Source organism: Stegastes partitus, unplaced genomic scaffold (assembly GCF_000690725.1).
Source record: "Stegastes partitus isolate 25-593 unplaced genomic scaffold, Stegastes_partitus-1.0.2 Scaffold1566, whole genome shotgun sequence".
Lineage (NCBI taxonomy): Eukaryota > Metazoa > Chordata > Actinopteri > Pomacentridae > Stegastes > Stegastes partitus.
The window spans coordinates 76,685-90,852 of NW_007579297.1; the positions used below are offsets into that span (position 1 = coordinate 76,685).

Genomic DNA, 14,168 nt, shown 5'->3' on the forward strand with positions numbered 1-14,168 from the left:
AGCAGCGTGTTTGAGGTGTGCCTTAAAATACATCCACAGGTGTGCCTCCAATTAACCAATCGGAAGCTGCCAAAGCCATGACATCATCATCTGGGCTTTCCCAAATAGTTTGAAGGCATCTTAGTGGATGTAAACTTCTGACTTTGAAGAAAGTAATTTAAAAAATTATCTCTCACATTATTCTGGCGGTTAGCAAATAGAAATAATGTTGGTGATCCTGACTGACCTAAAAGTGGAAAAGTTTAGTCTGATTTAATGTCAGACAGTAAGAAAAAAAGTTTGTGTGTCTTTTCATACAGTGTATGTAAACTTCTGGTGTCTGCTGTACCTACCTCGGCTCGTTGATGTGATGTTAATGTTTATGTTGCCCACATGAGAACCAATGATGGAGGGAGAGACCACGCTGCCACCAGTCTGAGCACAGAAACTGGGCTGAAAATGATCAACCACAGCCTGAGGTGAAGGAATTGACTCTGAAAGAAACCACAAAACTCAGTCTTATCAGCTTGTCGTCATAAATATAAAGCATCATGAACGGAGAAAGAAGATCGCTAAAGTAATAATAACACATATCTGCTGCTTTTTAGGTTATCAGTGTGGTAGCTGTTTGCAGTCAGATCCGTTTTAAAGCTGATTTTAAAGCTGAATAATCTTTCAAGTCTTTTTCCTTTAAATGATTTGTAGTGATGATACAAATTCTTTACATGTGCATCCTCACCTTGAGATACCTCCCTTATTATATCAGCAACAATCTCTTGCTCCATTTTTTTCCCCAGTTCTTTCATCTTCTCATGGTTTCTGAAACTCGTCGTCAGCCATCACCATCTCCGTGGGCACTCTTTCCAGCCAGAAAATCAGTAACTCCCCTATAAAACAAACAGCATTCCTTCAAAAACAGACCTAATACAGGATTACTCAGTGACAGTAACATCTGAGAAGATAAGGGAAACGCGTACCTACCACAGCAGCGACTGTAAAATTCTGATTCACACTCCTGCTTAAGAGCACGATGGTGTTCGAATATGAAAAAATCCCCTCCTTCCTTTGCGACGAAAAACAGGAAGCAGTTGGTCCTGTCTGCGGTTTGAGAGCGACAGTTTCATTTACAGCAAAATTAAATTCAGTTTGACAGAAACGCATATTATAATATTTGAAAACAATCAATAGGACAGGTTTTTAGTTCGTCATCATGCAAATCTCGCTCGATGTCAGGATTTCACGCACAGACGTCTGCAAATCCAAATAGGTTTGCTTTTACAAAAACCAGACAGATTTCTTTTTGATAAATAATTTTAAATATTCTACTGATACAACTCTGCGAGGCTGTGTTTAGACAAAGTGCTAGTTTTAAGCTGAACCACCACATGCCATCAGTGTTAACATGCTGATATTTGGCATGTTACAATAATACATTTATTCATATATTTGGCATCTACAGAATGCTGTGGTTGAGGTGATAGAGCCAAGCTGCTCATAACGGCAGGCATGAGCCTAACACGGCAGCTCGACAACAATTACGGTGCGCCTGCACGACTGGTTGAACGAGAAACACACTTTGCAGAGCTGAGCTAAGGTTGAAATTCGCTACATACGTGCAAGCCCACGACTATTTACCTTCGCAAAACAAGACTATCAAGTACTTTACAGTGTAAAGGCAACAAAAAGGAAAGTGTTAATCATAAAAAACAAGAAGAAGAAGAGAAATGGGATCCTGAAATCAAAACTATAAATCACAGCGTGTAGAAACTTAAAGTAGAGAATCACTGGACTGTAAAAGCAGTGAAATGTTTCCCAATGCTTCGGAGGCTGTCATCAGTTTTGCAGGTATTTTGTCATAAAAGCACAAGACAAAATCAATATTTGACTAAAGATGGCTGCAAAATGGTAAAGTATGGTTGTGGGCTTTCTGGCCTTCTAAAGACAAGCGTCTCAGTGTGATGCAGAAGAAGAAGTCCATCCATCATCTCTACACCTTAATCCTCACTAGGGGGGCTGGAGTCTATCCCAGCTGACTCAGGGTGAAGGCAGGTTCACCTGGACAGGTAACCAGTCTATCACAGGGCTACACTTAGAGACAGACAACCAAGCACACTCACATTCACACCTACGGACAATTTACAATCACCAATTAACCTCAACATGTTTCTGGACTGTGGGAGGAAGGTGGAGAACCCGGAGAGAACCCACGCTGCACGGGGAGAACATGGAGACTCCACACAGAAAGATCCCGCTGTGAACCGGCGACCTTCTAGCTGCAAGACGACGGCGCTAACCACCGAGCCACAGTGCAGCCCATGAACACAACAGTTTGCATCATTTTTTAAAATGAAATTATGTTTAACCAACAAACTACATTGCGTTCGGAGAATTAGCCGATTTTAAACAAACACTTACTTAATAAAATCGGTAGCATAAACACAAGCTGATAAAAAATTAAGTGGCTTTTTCCACATTAATTGAAAGAAATGTTTAAGTGTCATGGACTAAATTAGCTGTAAAATTGGCAACTGTTACATTCTCACCGCTGTAGCTCCTTTTTTTTTCTTGCAACTATGCATTTAATTAAGTTGTGGGAATAAGAACCCTGAATTACTTCTTAAAATGTGTACTTACAATAACACCAACAGCCAAAACATCCAGGATTTGGGCATTCAGGAACTGTAACAGTATGACATTTTACCTTGAGTTAACTTATATATACTGTATATATACTTCTTTAACACTTGTTTTATTTTTAATTTTTACATTTGCATACATTTCACTGCACATTGTTGCGCGTATAAATGTGACAAATAAAGCTTATCTTGAATCTTGAATCTTGAATTATATGACACCCGAAAGAGAACATCTGCTGTGACCTCCACAGCACCGGCTTCTCCACTCTTTGCTCTCTGGCTGTGTTCTCCAGCTTGGGATGGGTCAGAACCATTCTCTTATCACCAAATGTCCTCAGCTCATCTCGATTCAGCCACTCCGGGTCATCTAGTAAAAGCTTACAAACTCACTCAGGTGAAGTCATCGTTAACGTTCTACAAGTCAGTGTACATGGACGTAATTCTTTGCACTGATGGCATCTTGCACTTTTACTAACACTGTATTATTCATTTTTCATCCTTTGTATATATTGTACATATAACTATTGTTATTATTATTGTGTATATGTTTACTGCTGCCGTGTTCTTCTTTTTTAAAATTTTGCTGCTGAATTCCCCTGGCGTGGGAAGAAATAAAAGAATATCTTATCTTACCTTAAACAACCAGTTTTTCAGAGCTGTGGACTGACGGCAAAAGCAAGAAAAAGAATTTATAGAACAAAATGAGAAATATTTAACATTCAGAGTCATTACGGCTCATTAGGGCCAAACTAAATGGTTTAGTTTTTGGGTGGGAAAACTTCTTAAAAATAACTTTCAGCTGTGCATAATTACCTTTTGAAGGTATGAAAATGGAGGTTCCTTGTTAACAATATTGAGCTTCAGGGGTCAGTTTTGCATTTACAATTTACTGAATTGAGTCAAAAACCTAAAGAATGCAAATAATAAACCTCATCCCATCTGCCGCAATATAAAACCCATGCACATAGTTTGTCATTAGTGTGGCCTCAGTGCAGTGGACAAGCGTATTCCTTATAAGGTTGTTTTGACGCTCCGTCCTGCTCGCTGTAGCTTTGCCTGTTGAACACAGGGTGGAAGCAAAGCCCAAGCTGTCGCTCTGCCGCTTTTGCTGCATGTACAGTACGTGCTCTGACTGATTCAATTCAGTTCACTTCAGCTTTATTTGCATAACGCCAAATCATAGCATGCTGTTTGTCATATCGGGGCACTTTGCATAGCAAGGTCAAGACCTGACAGTGTTGTAAAAAGAAGCCGAGCAATTCCCCCTTGAGGACAGCAGGGAGGGAAAAACTGTGTTTTAATAGGAAGAACCCTGCGACAGAAGCAGATTCAGGGTGGGCGGCTGACTGCTTCGACTGGCTCGGGCGAGATAAACTGCGCATTGCTTTTCCTTCCCACCGTCGCCAAGAGCTCGCTCAAGGGGGAATTGTTGGGTTTCTCTCTATAATGCTGACAGTTCTTGACCTACCTTGTATAGTATGCTGCTTATGGATATATACGTTGTCTACAGACTTAAGTAACAGGTCTCTTACCGGGAAGAAAACTTGTCCTCCCACAGAGATTCGGCGGCCTGCAATGCAGAAACGGCAATTTTTCACTGTGTTCGGTTTCTAGTGTCTTCCACTCCAACTGACAGAGGATGAACTGGACCTGAATACAAATCAAAACAAATGAAACATGGGCGACACGAAACATAAAAAGTGTGGACCTGAGCGCACTGAATAACAACAGGGCAAGTGACATGAAAGGGAAAAGCTGTTTCTCGTGTAGGCCTCGTAAATTAGCCAGTGCAGATTACGCTAAATCAAAATAACTCAAATTATCCTTTTTAATATAATTCACTGTTCACCTTTCTTCTCTTATATATTCACTATTATTGTGCAGTTAGGAGCTGTTCTTCCATCCGTCTCATTGCAAACGTTGCTCATAGCGACCGATAATGACCTTAAGTTGTAAATTGTGACACCTTTCGCAGGTGCAGTAGCTGCACCACATTCAGCTGACCTCTAGTGGAGAGAATGCAGTAGTGTGTTGAGGAGAAAAGAAAAAGATAATTAACTTTGTAGGGAAATACAAGAAATGCATTAAAACACAGAATCATGAAAGAATCATGTCACGCTTTCACATCTGACCCTGAACCTCCCCTGACGTCTGTAGTTGTCAGACCTTCATCGTTGCTTATATTGTGCATAATCCTAAATTACTGCACACCAAAACATCTGCAGCACCTTCCATTTCTGCTTACATGTCGTACGCTGACACAGTTTTCCTCGCTCAAATCATACGGTCACGCTTGACATTAAAAGATCTCCGCCTGTGTAAACAAAAAGTACGGTCCAGAACCTGAAGTCAGTATCTGCAGTTCAGGTTGAGACAAACCAAGTGGATATCTTCCACCGTTATTCTGTTTTCAAGGTGATTTTTTTCTCTTTCTGTTTACCCACAGTGCTGTTAGCCGAGGTGGAGGAATGTTGATGTAATTTAGCACTAAAAAGAATTCACTTTGCACCGTATTTTTGCACCGAATTCATTTTTTTCCCCACTCCCTTATCACTTACACATTACTAAGGGGCTTCTAATGAGCAGGAGGAAGCAAAAAGTCCATGAACACTTAACTATTCCTATAAGACAAGCTTGAAAAATTGTGGAACTGTGCTTTAATGTTTATTTTAAAGTCCCTCTCTGGCCATTGATCAGACCCCTAAAAACTCAACGCTGTGTTTATTAAATGGATGTTCTGCAGCATCACTTCCTCTAGAATGTGCGTGGACCCGATATAAAAAAGGTGGATGTGGCCGACGTGACATCACCCACTGGTTGGTGCGGTCCCATTGGTTGTCACATTACTGGTCTTTTGAAACAAGGTAGCCCCGCCCTAAAACATCCCCTTGCTTTATCGCCTATTTTACTCTAAATGACATCACAACTTACAAAATAAACATCATGTTGCATTCAAAAAGTCTATAAACTAGCCATTGAGACCAGAAACCTGTTAGGAGAATACCTACTGAGGTGACCAGTTACATCACAAGTAGGACCATTTTCTCATAGACTTCTATAGAGTCTGACTTTTATTTGCAACCAAATACAGTCGCCTCCTGCTGGCTGTTTAAAAGAATGCAGGGTCAATTCTCCTTCTCGTTGGCTTCGCTTTTCCAACATAGAGGCCATCTTTTATAGAGAGTCTTAGAGAATTCGCAGATCAATGAAGCCTCTCGTTACATCTATACCTTTGCAGCTCAGCACACCAGCTCACCCACGACTCTACGACTGCCCCACGCCTCACATACACGTCCAACCTGGGGCTGCACGGTGGCTCGGTGGTTAGCACCGTCGCCAAGAAGGTCGCCGGTTCCCGTCCCGGTGAGGACACCCGGGATCTTTCTGCGTGGAGTCTCCATGTTCTCCCCGTGCAGCGTGGGTTCTCTCCGGGTTCTCCGGCTTCCTCCCACAGTCCAGAAACATGTTGAGGTTAATTGGTGATTCTAAATTGTCCGTAGGTGTGAATGTGAGTGTGCTTGGTTGTCTGTCTCTAAGTGTAGCCCTGTGATAGACTGGCTACCTGTCCAGGTGAACCTGCCTTCACCCTGAGTCAGCTGGGATAGACTCCAGCCCCCCATGATCCTAGTGAGGATTAAGGTGTAGAGATGATGGATGGATGGATGTCAGACTGGATGGATGTCAGACCTGGAAACTGATTATGAATGAGAATATTGTTACAAAAGCTGCAAGCTGATGGAACTGGCTCCTTAGGTTTGTTACATATGAAACCCAGGAAGTCTGAATCGGTGTTTTTGAGACTGTCATCTCTACATTGCAGTTTTAATGTGGAAATGCTTAAACATGGTGCTGAATTCTTATTTCACTCCTGATGCATCCTCTGGCATATAAAAAGCACCATATGGACATGCTAACAAGGCACGATGCTTGACTTTCACCAGGGGAGGTCTTTAATATTTGTCATGTTACTGCCCCTAAGTACCCCCCAATCAACCGGAGCTCCATGAGACAGATGCTGTTGAATTCCTAGCAGTGCCCCTGCACCACACAAACTTGAAATGACTAAGCTCTGCAATCATCAAAAACAGGAGCTGAGTACATGTCGCCTCTGCTTTTTGCTGTGATGCTCAAAAACGTACCATTATTTATTTATCCTGTCCGAGCTGACTGAGCAAACTGGCGTTTCATCAGCAACACCCTGCTTTCCGCCCATGCAGCCACACACACACACTGACGCCTGGGTTTTCTCTGCACAACGGAGCCGCGGCCGTCAACGGCAAGACTCCGCCGAGCAGTTGGGGGTCAGTAGCTTACTGCTCCCGGGCATCACGACAGCTATCTGCTGAAGGAAGAGAGCGTGTTACTCATTCACTTCCCCCCTCCACCCCTCCAGCCAGATGATTTTCTCCAAAAGCACTGAAGAATGGGAGTGTCATGACTCAGCTCTTGGCCCCGTCCACCCTCTCAGTTGTGATGATGTAACAGATGGCATATTCACCCTCATTAGTCACAACAAAGGAAAAGTCATGCCTAAATGTATCGCGGCTACTGGAGCTCCTCTGATTGCACAATTAGTCTATTCTGGACGCAAACATAGCTTTAGTTAGCCGTTGGAGTCTGCTACGAAACAGAAATGGGATATTTTGGCTCTGCACATCCAGAGAGAACTTCAACCGGTGCCACAAGGAGGACAAAAAAAAAAAAAAAGCCGACTTGATGAGTTTCTGCAGCTGTGGATTCACTACATGCATGACATCCCCACTGAGTCACTGATCATCTAGTCCACGGCCAGTTTGCATTCAAGCACAACTGCAAGAACATCCTTTTTCATTGAAAGATGAAGAGAAAAGCCTCAGTCATGTGGTGATCTGTGACCGGATGTAACACACATATAAGCTGCACAGTATGATGCCCGTAAGGTGCTTTGAGTTGAAGATGACTGTAATAAAATAGCAAGAATAAAACTAAAATATGAAAAATCGCCAGACTTTTTTCTTTTTTTTTTTCCTTTCCTGGCCGATTTCAGCTGAAACCATCCTACTTTCTCTTCTCTCTCTCTCTACGCTCACTCCTCTTCCCTCCTCTGCTCCTCTGTCTCTCATGAAGCGGGCAAGGCGTAGTGTGTGGTCGGTGTGAGATAACAAAGGCTGAGGAGTTCACCATTATATAACTTCTGTGGAGGCTGAGGAGGTGGAGGAAGAGGAGGAGAGGCAGCAGGGTTAGCACGTAGGAAAAGGAGGGCAGGAGAGGGCCAGTAGCCTACGTTGCAGTGCTCATTTGTCTTCCACAGAACACACGAACATGCGCACACGCGAACATGCTGGCCTCCTTTCTCCCTGCTCTCCATCACCTATTCGGCAGGCTGCACTTGCAGATATGGCCTCGTAATATTTGAACTTTTTCAGCTTTGTGTTCCCACGCTGACAACCACGCATAAAGATTTTGAAGTGAAATCACCATTTTTTTTTTCTTTCTCCCCCCCCTCTCACCACCTCTCTGACAGTGTCTATGTGGTGTTCGCTGTCCCACCTCGGAGTGCTGAGCAGGCAGCCGCACACACAAACACACAAACACCGGGCCTCTAACTGTAACTCTCAAAGCTCTATGGCTCCCTCCAGCCCCACCCGCCCGTCCTCTGATGGCCTCCCACTCATGCCACATTAAACATTTAGTGAGGCACTCTGGATCTGTGTGACACCATCTTTTAGCGCCGGCGAGCTAACAGCACTCACACTGTGGAAAAACATAGGTGCGTGCTCGTCAGTGGAAACCTGATACAGCAGTCACACTATTCCCATCCCCGATCTCTCTCTCTCTCTCTCTCTCCTCTCGCTCTCTTTATCTCTTGTTGCGAAGCTCTCAAACGCAAAAGGCAAAATCAGTGGTTCAGAAAGACCTCCTGTGTTCAGAGCAAGACCTGCATTAATCAATATTGATCCCCGGAGTGTGTGTCGGTATGTGTGTGTGTGTGTCACAATTTGCCTCTGCTGCAGTGAGGTGTGACCCAGGGTTGGGTGTATCCCAGCCAGTGCAGTAAAAAGAAAAAAAAAAATGCTGCTGGGATGCTTCCCTGCAATATATGCAAGAGGCAGAAACTGGATGTTAAAGCTGTTTTGCAGTCTGACTTCTACCTAATAAGTCCTGCCCCTGTGATGTAATGCACCCACCGCTGAAAAATGGGATTTATTCAGTATAAATGAGGGAAACAATTCAGCACCATCTCCCCACATTTTCAGTGACTTCATTGAACTGGAGGCCCTGATCTCGTGCTGCACGAGTCTATTCTCGCGAGAATTCCTGCCCTTTACTACACACACACACACACACACACACACACGCACCATCATCATCATCACTCCTCCTCCTCCTCCTCCTCTCCCCAGCCCCTCCCTTTCCGTCTCTGCTCGCCTCTCTCCTCTTCAGTCTTGCCTGCCTGTCAGAAAGGTGCTCCAGTGTCGGAGGCTAGGCTACCCTCCTCTCGGACCCCGTACGAGAGCCAAGCCGCCGTCGTACCCCAAGGCTCGGGCTCCCCCCCTCTGCTCACGGCTCCGACCATGGCAACCACCGCTACTTCCACCCGGTTCACTGACGAGTACCAGCTGTACGAGGAGCTCGGGAAGTAAGCAGCAGCAGCAGCCGCCGCCGCCGCCGCGGTGTTACAGTGTGCATCGTGTTTGTCTTGTCGTTTTGTCCCCCACCCCCGCAACCTCGCCTTCTGGTTAGCCAGCTAGCGGGCGATAGTTAGCCTAAATAGCTCACAGTCCAGTCATGTTGTGCGCTTGAATGATTTGTCATTGTGCGTGAAGTGGAGTGTGTTATTGTCGTGGTGCAGTCAGGCTAAATACCCGCTGCTATCGGCTAACTAGCTGCCCCCGCAGTAACGGAGACGGCGCACTAACGCTCAGTTACTAGCCAACGAGCTACCATGCTGATATTGATAAACTAGCCGAGTTAGCCAACTAGCGCTGCGTCTTTTGGGGATGAATAAACAGCGCGGAGGCTGGTGCACTGACAGCTGTTGGCCCTTCCGTGTTTGCTAGCCGGTATTTTCTGGTCTGCCGGACCCGCCAGCGGGGCCCCGAGAGACGCCAGAGACGTAGCCCTGTGACATTTCACCGGCCCGCGGGTCTGACAGCTCCGTGAGGGCTCGGCAGACCTGAGGCTGCGGTCGCTAGCTAACTAGGCCGACCACTTTTTTTTTTTTTTTTTTTTTTCTTTCCCCCCTCCCGAGCAGCTGCAGATGATTTGTGTAACCGTGTTGAGTAACGCTACGAACCCCTGGATCACTTAATGAGGAAGTTATTCGGTCCGGGGCTGGCTTTATGCTCTATCGGCTCCGCGCAGCAGCAGCAGCCGAGCCCCGCCGCCGCCGCCGCCGCGTTATCAATACGCGCACGGCTCTCCAACGGAGGGGTCATCACGGCAATTTGGCGTTTACCGTGTAGGAGCCGGTGACGTGTTTTCTCGGTATTTTGATGACGGCAAGTAAAACCGGGCCACTACCTCCTCTGTTTCAGCAGCAGCATCTGTTGTTCTTGGCCGGCGCTGGCTGTTTTCCCCCCGCGCTCTACCCAAATCGGCGACACTGGCTTTATAAAGATGCACTGGCCTTAATTTCCAGCTGCCATTTCCACTCTGTCTCTGATAATTGACCGTAATCGATGGCACTGATTGCACACAGCCACTGCACTGGCACACACCTACACAACATCCTCCACAGTGGATCCATCCGCTGCCCCTCACTCCTCCCCAGACTGACCACTCACATCGGCTTATGTCTCTGCGGCCGTCCGTTAATGCATTTTGCTCCGTCATAGGTTATTAACGTCAAAGGCACCGACTTGTACTTGTGTCACCTGTCACCTCTCATTTGCTGGTAAATAATTGAAACTAAGAGCAGAGTGGTAGGAGCAGAGTGCAGCAGAAAGCAGCAGCAGCACTCCTCCATATATCATCCAGAGTAGTAGAAAAAAAAAAAAACCCTTCCTCTTTCAGGAAAACTGTGCAGGGTGAGAAACTGCAGGCTGCAAGGCACTATGAAAATCACGTATAATTACTTCTTCTGTGATGCTCAAAATTGTACAATCAGCAGAGCCGCGAGGAGAGCATCCGTTTGGGTCAATATGAAACTCCTCAGAGTAGCAGTTGCTCTGTACCTTTATTATGCACTTCCTTTTTTTGTGTGCCTGTATTAAATGTTGACTATTGTATTGTGTGAGACGCCGGCTGTTGCAGATTGAGTTTCCTCTGGGGCAGTAGGTTGCACTGTATTGTGTGCATATCAAAGATTAGCAGAGGAACTTGGTCATTCACTTCTAATCCGAGGCTGAAGCGGGTTTTATTGCTCGTTGATTGTCCCACCTTTTTCAGGTTGTGCACGCTGATGCTGTGATAGTAATGATTGTAAAACAAAACAACAACAAAAAAAAAAGCCAAACTGTGAGCCAGAAAGAGCGACAGATTGTTTGCAAACACAAACAAACCACTGCCACATGTGTGGATGCAGTTTCAAATGTCACACTCTGTGTATGTGCGAGAGAGAGAGAGAGAGAGAGAGAGAGAGAGAGAATGTGAAATGGAACTGATTTTTGGTTGTTTATGCTCTTTCTTCTTAGGGGAGCTTTTTCAGTGGTGCGTAGGTGTGTAAAGAAGTCATCAGGACAGGAATATGCTGCAAAAATCATCAACACTAAGAAGCTGTCTGCAAGAGGTATGGTAACACCTCGCACACTCACACCGACACTGATATGTTTGCTTCGTTTTGTTGATGGATAAAGTCGAGCTCTACAATGTGTAATATTTACATTGGCGTACGCTGAAGTTTCTGGGAATTCTTTTGAGTAGCAGTTCCGAGATAAAATACCAAGTCTGAATGCCTGTTTGTGGCCAATCAAGTGAACTACATTCCTGACAAATCAACACCCTCCTTCCTATTGATAGTCAAGTCCTGCAAATTCAATAATAAAGCAGTTCAGCTCATCGATTTCCAGCAGTGGCCCACCAGAGATGTTAGAGCTATGACTTTACTGGTATTGTGCAGCAAAATCTCTGCCGGTTTACGCTGTGTGTATCGTCATATTGCCCGGCCTTATCGGCAGCTGTGCACTTCCACCCACAATCCCAATAGTGGGGAAAAAAAAAAACCCTTTCTATTCGGTCATCTGTTGGGAGTTCCTATCAGCAACCTCCTCGTAGCTTAATGACGCTCTTTATAAACACTGCATTGAAGTAGTTTTGCTTCTCTGTGGCGTGATTGGACGACTGCTTTGTGCAATTAATTGGCTAAAGAGTCTGAAAAGTTCTCCGCGGAAGGGTCATACGGAGGATTTTGACAGCTTGGCGCATTCGCTTCGCTTCACACCTGAGTTGTATTTGTTGCTTCGCTTGTACGCCTCCCCGCGGAGACCCACACCCACGTGTACACGCCCGGTGTGGCGTGATGACGTGAGCCTATGTCACCGTGTCAGCGCCTCCCCCCGGCTTCGGCCTCGGATGCTTAATTGCGTTCTCCTTTTTTTGTATCTGGCAAATTAGAGCCGCAGACTCCTTCCTGGCGTTCACACACACCTGGTTTCCTTTGTTCTCCTTTCCTGCACTCTCTCATTACCTCCGTGTGTCTCTCTTTCTCGACGAGCCTCTCTCCCTCATTGCCTTTCTCTTGTCTTTCTGCAAAGGGGGATTGGTTTGTATTGAGGCTAATCCACTTATGCTAAATGTATCTCATCAACCACTAAGACCCCACGGATTCCATAGGCGCCTCCCTGTTTGCCCTGTTGTTGTCTGTGTCTGATGGCATTTGTGTATGTGTGTGTGTGTGTGTGTGTGTGAAAGCGAGACAGAGGGAGCAGGGTTTACACTAATAGAGCATGTCTGTTTTGTGTGAGAGTGTTGTAATGCCTTTATTGTTCTATCCCTGCCATCAAGTGTCCACGTCGGGCAGCTTCTGGTATTAATGTCCCACCAAGGAAAAAAGTAAGGGCTCAGCAGAAAACTGTTGGCTGTTTGCAGAGGCAGGGAGCACAATGTAGGCCTGTGTATGTGTGTGTTTTTGCCAGGGGAGAAGAAAGCCGGCCAGGAGAGGAGGAGGAGGAGGATTTTAAACAGTATAGTCTTGCAAGGAGTTCAGTGACACTCCACACCGGGGAAGCAAGGTGAAATGAGACAGAGAAGGAGGCGCGATAGAGCGAGCGAAGGAAGAGAATTTTTTATTTTTTTTTTGCAAACAATTGCAGTAGGCCGCCTCGCTGACGCAACCCGCACCTACACGCAAACAAAACACACAACGTCCACACCAGGCGACCGGTGCGTGAGCAGGCAGCTTGCCCGGTAGGATTTGGGTGGGTTTTTTTTAGCCCGATGGGGCGAGTATGACCTCACGCGTGGCCTGGTGGGTAAGTCTCTCAAAGCTCTGGTAAACACTGCAGTAATCTGAGGAGGGGGGGAGGGGAAAAGGGGAGACAGGGAGGGAAAGGAAGGAAGGAAACCAAAGAAGGAAGGAACACGACGTCGGGGATGGATGCAGGTAGCCGGCTGTGGGATAGTCTCGTCTACAGGCAGTGCAGTTCTACATGCACAATTAAGCACTAACATCCCCCAACAACATACACCTGACTACTGTCAACACCGGAAAAAACAGGTGTCTCTTAATTGTTGTGGCTTCGCTTAAAAATGATTGGCAGATGCTAGAAGAATGAGTATAGATATTAAAGCAACATATGCCGCTCAAAATTGCACAAACAAAAAATGTAATAAATTGGATTCAGGGAATAAAATGAGTCGGCGTGTCTGTTACAAATGGTATGCGAGGTACAAATCGTATATCACAAAGTGCTGCGTTGGTGTAATGCGAGTTTATCTGCACGGAATGAGTGCTCTGTTTTATTTTGTTGTTGATGATTGAAGTGACTGTGGAAAGTGGATGGCTGCTGCATTGTCTGCTGCAACACTGTCTGTGTTTGTGTGAGAGAGTGTGTGTGTGTGAGGCAGAGTGAGACAGACCATCCACTTTAATGCACTACCTTAATACTTTCTCTTTGTGTCTTACAGTCAGTGCCTTGCGGCTGCATAATTGCCCCGGTGAAATTTATTTCAGTTGTGCTACTTTACGAGTTGTACTTGTTTCTCAGCAGTTTCCCAAATTTCCACTTCAGTCCTGTTTTTTTCACATGCAGTAGCCGAATTCTATAATATTAATAATAATCATAGCAAACCACTGAGGTTCAGTTGCTGTTCCCTCGATTTGAGACTCAGTCGACCCTTCACAGCTTTGTCAGCAGGTTTAAGAATAGCCGTCGTCCTTCTATGTGGCTAGCTACCTTCCCAGCTTTAGTCATGAAAACCGGTGACAGAGCAACGGCTTAAAAAAAAAAAAAAGGCGGTGACGTCATACCAGCTGTACGAGTTATTGTAAGCCGACTTGAACGTGTAATGGCTCGTCAATCAGCATGTTTTTATTAATCGTGAAAAGTTAAGTCAGGAGACGTGTTAAATCACCTGGCAGCGGCTCTCGTGCTAACAGACGATGTCGTTGGACTCGGTGATGTTGTGAAACCA

General features: G+C 45.5%; 2 protein-coding genes across 15 annotated transcripts in view; one reads left to right on the forward strand and one right to left on the reverse strand.

The window, feature by feature from the left end:
• Positions 1 to 1,015, reverse strand: part of LOC103371332 (protein NLRC3-like) — a 7,322-nt gene extending 6,307 nt beyond the window's left edge. The window contains exons 1-3 of one of the 2 annotated variants that reach the window (XM_008300615.1): positions 957 to 1,015; positions 719 to 866; positions 333 to 473 (exon numbers count right to left, since the gene is read on the reverse strand). In XM_008300615.1, coding sequence (XP_008298837.1) covers positions 333 to 473; positions 719 to 785 — 208 coding nt within the window. In that variant the 5' untranslated portion in view covers positions 786 to 866; positions 957 to 1,015. The remainder of the gene's footprint in view (positions 1 to 332; positions 474 to 718; positions 867 to 956) is intronic. The other variant, XM_008300616.1, reaches the window with a different exon arrangement.
• Positions 1,016 to 9,005: 7,990 nt separating this feature from the next.
• LOC103371333 (calcium/calmodulin-dependent protein kinase type II subunit gamma) overlaps positions 9,006 to 14,168 on the forward strand; it is a 39,860-nt gene continuing 34,697 nt past the window's right edge. For 7 of the 13 annotated variants that reach the window (XM_008300617.1, XM_008300622.1, XM_008300618.1 and 4 more), the window contains exons 1-2: positions 9,006 to 9,234; positions 11,231 to 11,325. In XM_008300617.1, coding sequence (XP_008298839.1) covers positions 9,170 to 9,234; positions 11,231 to 11,325 — 160 coding nt within the window. In that variant the 5' untranslated portion in view covers positions 9,006 to 9,169. The remainder of the gene's footprint in view (positions 9,235 to 11,230; positions 11,326 to 14,168) is intronic. The other 6 variants (XM_008300625.1, XM_008300626.1, XM_008300628.1 and 3 more) reach the window with 2 other exon arrangements.